We start from the raw sequence: 7747 nt of genomic DNA on the forward strand, positions 1-7747 counted from the left end.
TACATTACATAGGCAAAATTAAATAAACATTATTGAGTCTATTAATTTTACTGAATAAAGGAATAGTTATAAAATTATCCAATTGAAAATCATTGTAAGTGTTTAGCTATTGAGCCAATATTTTTTATTATTTAAATTTTCCAACATTTTTGGAAAAAATTGCGTTAGACTTATAAATGAATCGATGTTTTATCTATGTGAAGCCACAATTTGGATGAAAAAAATTATAAGTTTTGACATTCCAAAGTAGCGAAGGTCCGGATCGGACCAGGAAACTGTCTTTAAAAAGATCGTTTCAGATCGTGGTCCTAAATAAAAAAACCAGTCTTTTTTGATATTTTAAAAATACTTTTGTTCTTATCTAATTAAATTCTTGTTTGTTGGGACATATAAAATGCTTCTCTAACAAACTTATGGTTTTCATATTGCAACATAAAAATTCATAAAAAAATTAACTCTTCTAGAAAATTAACATTAAATAAATTATATTAATTGGATAATAAAGCACTTATTAGGAAAAGACCGGTTCTGACCACGTTCCGGACCATAAGAAATAAAAAGCTCAAACTCGGTTCGGAGTGTGGTCCTCAAAAAAGATCGTCCTGTACCGTTGACCTTCACTAGTCCAAAGTCAAAATTTTGTAAAAAGTATTAATGAAATAAATCGAGTTTTTACGCAAATTATAAATGCTAGAATCAATTTTTTTGGGCACAAAATTTTACTTTTTTCTATATTTTATTACTAAATTTTTTTAATTAAATTAAAAGGTAAAGTTTGATAATATTTTTTTATAATGTTAAATATATTATCCTTTTAGTAATTTAAGATAAAAAAAAGATATGATAATTAGTGATTATTAATTGATCATCATTCATTGATTCAATGATGTGATTAGATTGACGATTTATGTATTAAATTCATTAAAAAGTGTACATACATAGGGTCAGCTGTACATTAGTGGTTTGCACGTCGATTAAATGATAGTCGAAGTTCAAACAAAAGCACTAATATACACCTTTATTTAATGAATAGTTATAGTAACGTATTATATATCATTGCCCTGCTTTTAATTTTTAGTGTCCAAAAACATGATCCAATTAAAAATTCAAAACAAAAAATTCATAATAATTTAAAAAAATCAATTTATATACAGTAAAAAATTTTCAGTCAATTCGAACATGTTTAGCCAGGAATATATTGATTTGAAGCTCAAAATTCAATTATCTCAGTATGAAACAAAAATACATGTGGAACACTCCAATAATCGACTGACGATATATTACACCTAACCCAAATCTCTATGGCCTTTTAACCCAACTTGTTGGAGAGTCGGTTTTGAAGAATAGTCCCTCAGGGGATAGAACAATAGAAGAAAAAAAAATATAGATGGCTTAATAGCTAATCATATTAATTATTAAATATTTAAATGACATGTATTTTACACATAAATCAATGCAACTTTATTATTTGATTTATTTATTAAATACAAATTAATCAATTACTTACATAAAATTTATGGTGCCTGCATTCATGCCCGGCGCAATCCACGTGTACTGAAGACCTTGTAGTGATTCTTTTGATCCATCGTGTGTTATGGAATTACCTCCGGAACAATTTAAGAGTTTTGTTCCACTAGGAGGATCAATAAACTCCCCTACTCTTTCATCCGTAAACATAGATCTGGCTTGAAGTAAAAATCCTTTGTAATTTCCGCCTATTATTTGGACTGTAATTTTAAATATTTATTTTTTGAATTAAAAATCGTGAGTTGAATTATTATTTCAAAATAAGGGACATTTTTTTATAAAGGATTAAACTTTTAAGATGTTCTCCTTCGCTATAGCTATCAGTTGAAGGTATGATCTGAAAAGGAGGAGGTGAGGATAGATCAGCTTTTGAAGGTCCATGTTCAGTTAAACTGGGAGATAACGTATCACATGCATCAAGGGGGGCTCCTCTGGGATAATTAAGTGCACCTCGAATTAACATCGCGAGAAATACATAAATAACCCAATTCGCATACCAATATTCGAACACGAATTTAATCATCATATAAACGAGAGAGAGATAAAGAAAATAGGCTTAGTTATTCTATTTTTTTATAAAAAGTCACACTTTAAAAAGATGGAATAGTTCTGCAAGGTAAATTTTCTTTTAAAAAAAATATGCCTTGTACTACTAAATATTTAAAAGATATTATATCGCAAGAACACTAAAAAACAAGTGCTTATTTTAAATTATCTCAAAATAAATTGGTCTAAATTAAAAGCTCTAATACACGATTTCCAAAACGCTATAATCAATATAATATTTAAAAAATTTAATATCGCAAAATTTTTTATATTAAAATATTTTATAAAAAATTTAAAAAAGTATATATATATAATGTAACGCGGCTTATTCAAAAATATAAATAACACGGCTTATACAAATAAAAAATTTTAATTTAATCTATTTTTTATTAGTGACCAAATTAAACAAAAAAATGTCATTTTGTCTTCCTCTTTACATTTTGTTTAAAAAATTTTTTTTGTTTAATGTATAAAAAAGATTTTAAAAAGAAAATTATATAATCTTATAAACACTAAATTATAACTAAATTGTTTTTACAATGACCTGATTATTTTATTTTTCGCTAAGATTTTTTTAATATAAGATATAAATATAATATACTAACCATGACAAATAAATAAGTCATTTATAATCATTTTTGATGGTGTTTTAACTTATCAAATTTTTGCCGGTGTGAAAAAAAAAAAGCTTTTTATTTTATAAGTATTATTTTATAAACAATAATTGAGATAAAATTATGTATTTAAATGATAAATATCAGCTTTTAAAATAATTTTGTCCCGAAAGGATTGAGTTCAGGTGGATCTGCTAAATTAGAAACTTTTATACGCATCTGGTTCGGTTCAAAGCAGATAACCGAAACAAACGTTTTTTTTGAACACCTGTTTCGTTTCAGTTGTAAAAATTTCCGTTCGTGATTTGGAATTGTTTCATTTTTGAAAAAAAGAAAGATCATATTTTTATTTTAATAAACGAACATATTTTTATTCTTTTTTTATTTAAAATTAGAATGATAACTACTTTATTACATCTAAGTATAAATATAGCCATTAAAAATATCAATTTATTTATATTTTTGTGGTAGCATGTAAAATTTTTATTGTAAACTTGTCAGTATGTCACCATGGGGTGGCATGCTATTGGAGCCCCGCAATATTTTGTTATTTTTCTTCATGTTTATATAATATCTACCAAACGAATTGAAACACTAAAATACACTAGTTAAAAGCACTGTAAATGAATATAGAAAAATTGTAGCCCTCTAAGTTAAATTAGCAACGATACTACATCTAAGTGAGACTAGAAATTGTTTATTTATTTAGGTTCAGGTATACTTATATTATGTTCAAATTATAAAAGATATATAGCTTTAAATTATAATAGCTAGTTTTTAATGATAAAAATAAGTCCTTTATATTGATTTTCATTTTAATTCTTTTGATTAAAATTTGTAAAATTTTATAAAACAACAAAATTATATTTATAATTATTTATAAACTTTTAACTTGCAACATAACCAGTTATTTTTAAATTTTACGGTAACTTTAGTTTAAGATATTTTAAAAATTCACTTTAAAATAGTTTTATATACTATACTTGTGCAGCGATATATGGTCAATAAAGATTTGAATCCAACAATTATTATTAGTTAGTTCTCTATACATATAAATGATAGTATATAAGTTTTTCAATTCAAAATAACTATTTATTAATTTACAATGACATAATATTATATAATATTATGAAAAGCTTTATATATTAAATATAAATAAAATAACCTTTGATAATGACTGACCTTTTATATAAAATATAACAAATAATACATCACTAACATATTTTACAGGAACTTTCTTAATCACCTCCCATCAAAATATTAAGTATATTTTTTATTCATACCTCATCAAATAAAACATATTAATGGCTAACCGGTCATCAAATAAAGGGGAATTTTCTAATTAACCCGTTATTCTTTGATGGGTTATCTGTTAGTTTAAAATATTAGTACAAAGTGATGGTGCTTTGATGAAAGTCATGCTAGTCTTTGAAGTTAATGGGACATTATGAAATGGATGGCTTAAACCTATCAATATCACCTGCAAAATATTTTATAAAATGAATTGATTTTATTAATAATTCCTTCTCGCAGGCAAAATCTAAACCCGGACTGGATAAAGCTTATTTTTTTAAATTAAAATGGAGGGTGGGGGCTTGGGATTTAGTCATTTTTTGATTCAAGTGATCTGAAATTAGTTGGCAAATCAAGTTCGTATATTCATTTACTGCTTATAATATCCATTTCCCATTAAAGCAACTAGGCTTGTTAATCGATACTTTTAAAAAGATCGAATCCCAATCACGCAAAAAAGAGGATCGAAATCCAGAATCGACTTTATTTAAAAAAAAAGGATCGCGATCACGATCACGATCCTTTTCTTATATAAATTTCTGAAGGAAATTACTGAGCGCTGCAAAATTAACTAATATAAAAATAAATTAAATATATATGGTATAAATTTATTGTAGATGAATAATACAATATAAGTATAACAATTAGAATATATATATTTATAATTAAAATTAAAATTAGCCTTTAATAATAAAAATTTTTCTAAGTTATTATCATTTAAACATCCATTTCTTTCATTAAGCACATGTTTTTACTAAACAAACGCTCCACAGTGTTTGATGGCAAAGGTATTCAGTAAATATTTTTTAATTAACATAAGTATTAAAAATATTCATTGAATAATCATATGAATAAAAAAATTTATTAATGGAACGAGCATTTTGTAAAGAATTTTCCAAAAAAGGTATCTATTTCATCCATAGATTCATTTGAAGCATCGTGTCGTTGATCCTGCATATTTTCCAAATGGGCAATTAACCTTTATTTTACCAACAGATTTTGTGGCATATTAATATAAGGCCAATTTAGCTTAAATTTTGGGTGAATTATTACTGCCAATATGTTACTGTCATTATACAGTAAAGAAAATTTATATAAGAAATGATAATTAATTTATTATACATCAAAAGTAGATGTATTATCTTTTAAATCTATAATGGAGGACATTATTAAAACCTAGAATTTATCTATATTATATATAATATAATTAAATAAATAAAACTTGTAGGCTCTAAATTTCGTTCTTGATAAAATTTAGGAAATTATTGAAATATTAAATATGGTGAAATGGAAGTTGATAAAATATGATTAGTGTTGTTAAACGGCTCCTTTTGAGCCGATTTTTTAGAACGGCTAACTCAATTTTTCAGCCAGAAAAATTTTACCTGAACCTCGAGATTTCGATAATATATGTCTAGACCTTTATTCCTTCCATGAGAAAAATCTTCAATCTTGCGTAAAATTTTCCTGGGTGAAATATCGAGTTAGCCGTTTTTAAAAATAGATTCAAAACGAGCCGTTTTAGAAAATTAAATATGATGTAGATAGATATTTTTTTTTAAAAATAATATTTTAATTTAATTTTCAAAATTTTTATTTTATTTATTGCTTTTTATAAAAATTACTTTCTAAAAGGATCGGGATCGAATATTTAAAAAAAATGATCTCGATCACGATCCTTAATTTAAGTCAGGATCATAAATCAGGGGAAATAGACAAATTTATGATCGAATCCAGGATCGGCGATCTTTTGATTCGATCCTTTAACAACTCTGAAAGTAACTTACAAAACCTAGCCAAAATCAAAATAACAAACTTTTAGGAATTTTGTATCACGCCGTAATGACTATATAAAAATTGGGGTAAGATCAAATATTTTAAAAAAAAATACTAGACTTGGCCTGAAGATGGATTTTTCTTGAAATATGGGCCAGGCTATGCAATAAGTTTAGGTATGGTTGTTAAAAAGCCCGACTTGGATCCATTTTTAAAAACGATTAGCATTTTAGTCAAAATAATATTATGTAAGCTTAGAGATTTTGACTTTATATGGCAAATAAGCATGTTGTTATTTTGATAAAATCTTAATCGGGTCGTTTTAAAAATTGACCCGAATCGAACATTTTAACAACTTTCTTATGTATAGGCACCAATGCAAGTCTCTGATATATTTAGTGCCTGGTTTAAAAGACATAAATAACAGAATAAAATTAATTTGCCAGAATCAGGGGTATAGCCAGGAATTTTCTACAGAAGAAGGGGTTATATTTTTTATATTAAAATTAAGCACTATATAAAATTTATTATATAAACCATCACTTCTTCTAATTAATGACAATTTAAAACAAATAAAGAATATTGGAAAATAGAAAATTATTTAAAGTCGAATATGATATTGTTAAAAAAATATTGTAGCCATAAACATTATATGATTATTAAAAAAGTTAATCAAAATGTCGTTTATGAATGAAAATTTAATCTTCTTTGCGATTGTGTCAATATTTCGTTCTCTATTGAGGAATAAATCTCCACGTATATTTCGCTATAATCCATTCATTTGATTTTTTGATGTCATACTTTTGAAAAGGGTTTTATTCTCCGTAATGAATAAAGGGTCCTCTCATTTGTTCTTGTACTAATTAGTTTTGTTGTCAAAATATACAGCTACAGTAATTTTATTATAATTGGAAAAAAATCCAGAATACAGTTTTGTGTACAATGCTTCTATTGCATTACTTGAAAGATTATCTACTAAAATTAATTTTGTACCAAGATGTAAATTTTGAACTTAAGGCCTTCAGATACATTTATATCCTTAGAATAAAATTTAGACAAATATTTATTTTTTTCAATATAAAGATTTAATATAACCCTAGAAAAGGATTTATGGTAAATTGTATAGAACCTGTGTAATCAGAAATCATTCATTTGAGGCAAACTATTATTCAGAATCCAAAAGTGAAATAAAAACAGTAATTTGAAGTATTCCTCAGTTGTCCTCTTTAATATTGGGGAAATTATTTTGTCTAGGTGCAAGTCGAGGCTTGTAAAATCATATAACTTTGCTTTTACCTTAATAATCACATAAATCTTGTAATATTCTTAGTCGATATTATCTCTTAGTTTTCTAAGTTGTAAAATAATAATATTCGCGATTATCATTATCTCAACCAAATTCAAATCATTTTTATGAAAAATTTTGCATAATGCAAAGAAACATCGGATGTCGTATTGTATCTAATAATGAGTAAAATCTATGCTTCAGGTCATTCTGATATTTCTCCAAGAGCACTCAAAATAGGTTCTGTTAGTTTTAAAAATTTGGTAAAAGTTTATTGTCGAAATCTCCTCGCTCATGTTTTTACAGTTTCTTTCTTCTTGCACAAGAAGTCTTCGTTGATAAAATTTTCTAGCATCCATCAGTGTTTGAGGTTTATGAAATAGTGATAAAATATACTTTAAACTTTTATAGGATAAAACATTAATATACAAGAAAGAAATACTGCTCGTCTGTCTAGAATACATTATTCAACACTTTTATTTAAATTGTCTTTCAGTTCACGTCTATTAATAGTAAATCTCAATGAATATTTATTAATTTTTAAATTTAGGAAAAAATTATTTAAATATCTTCTGTAAATCATAAATTAATAAAATAACAATTTTGACTCAAGAGGCTGATGCTCATATAGCCCTCTTAGATATTTCGACATAAAAAATTATTTTTAAAAAATGACGAGGGCTGCCCAAAATTATAACCAAATCAT

General features: G+C 25.6%; 1 protein-coding gene across 1 annotated transcript; it reads right to left on the minus strand.

Moving 5' to 3' along the window:
• Window positions 1-1503: 1503 nt before the first annotated feature.
• On the minus strand, window positions 1504-1990 carry LOC135930771 (putative ferric-chelate reductase 1). Its single transcript, XM_065467558.1, has 2 exons — window positions 1819-1990; window positions 1504-1727 (listed from the first exon to the last, which is right to left on the minus strand). The coding sequence occupies exons 1-2, from the start codon at window positions 1988-1990 to the stop codon at window positions 1504-1506; spliced, it is 396 nt and encodes a 131-aa protein (XP_065323630.1).
• Between the last annotated feature and the right edge of the window lie 5757 nt (window positions 1991-7747).

Source organism: Gordionus sp. m RMFG-2023, chromosome 1 (assembly GCF_954871325.1).
Source record: "Gordionus sp. m RMFG-2023 chromosome 1, tfGorSpeb1-WG-v2, whole genome shotgun sequence".
Taxonomy (NCBI): Eukaryota; Metazoa; Nematomorpha; class Gordioida; order Chordodea; family Parachordodidae; genus Gordionus; species Gordionus sp. m RMFG-2023.

Bases quoted from the DNA above. Each gene is read 5' to 3' on its own strand.
- LOC135930771 (XM_065467558.1), bottom strand. From the start codon at position 1,990: ATGTTAATTCGAGGTGCACTTAATTATCCCAGAGGAGCCCCCCTTGAT. The intron at 1,728-1,818 runs GTTTAATCCTTT...TTAAAATTACAG, and splicing joins CGAAGGAGAACATCTTAAAA to TCCAAATAATAGGCGGAAAT.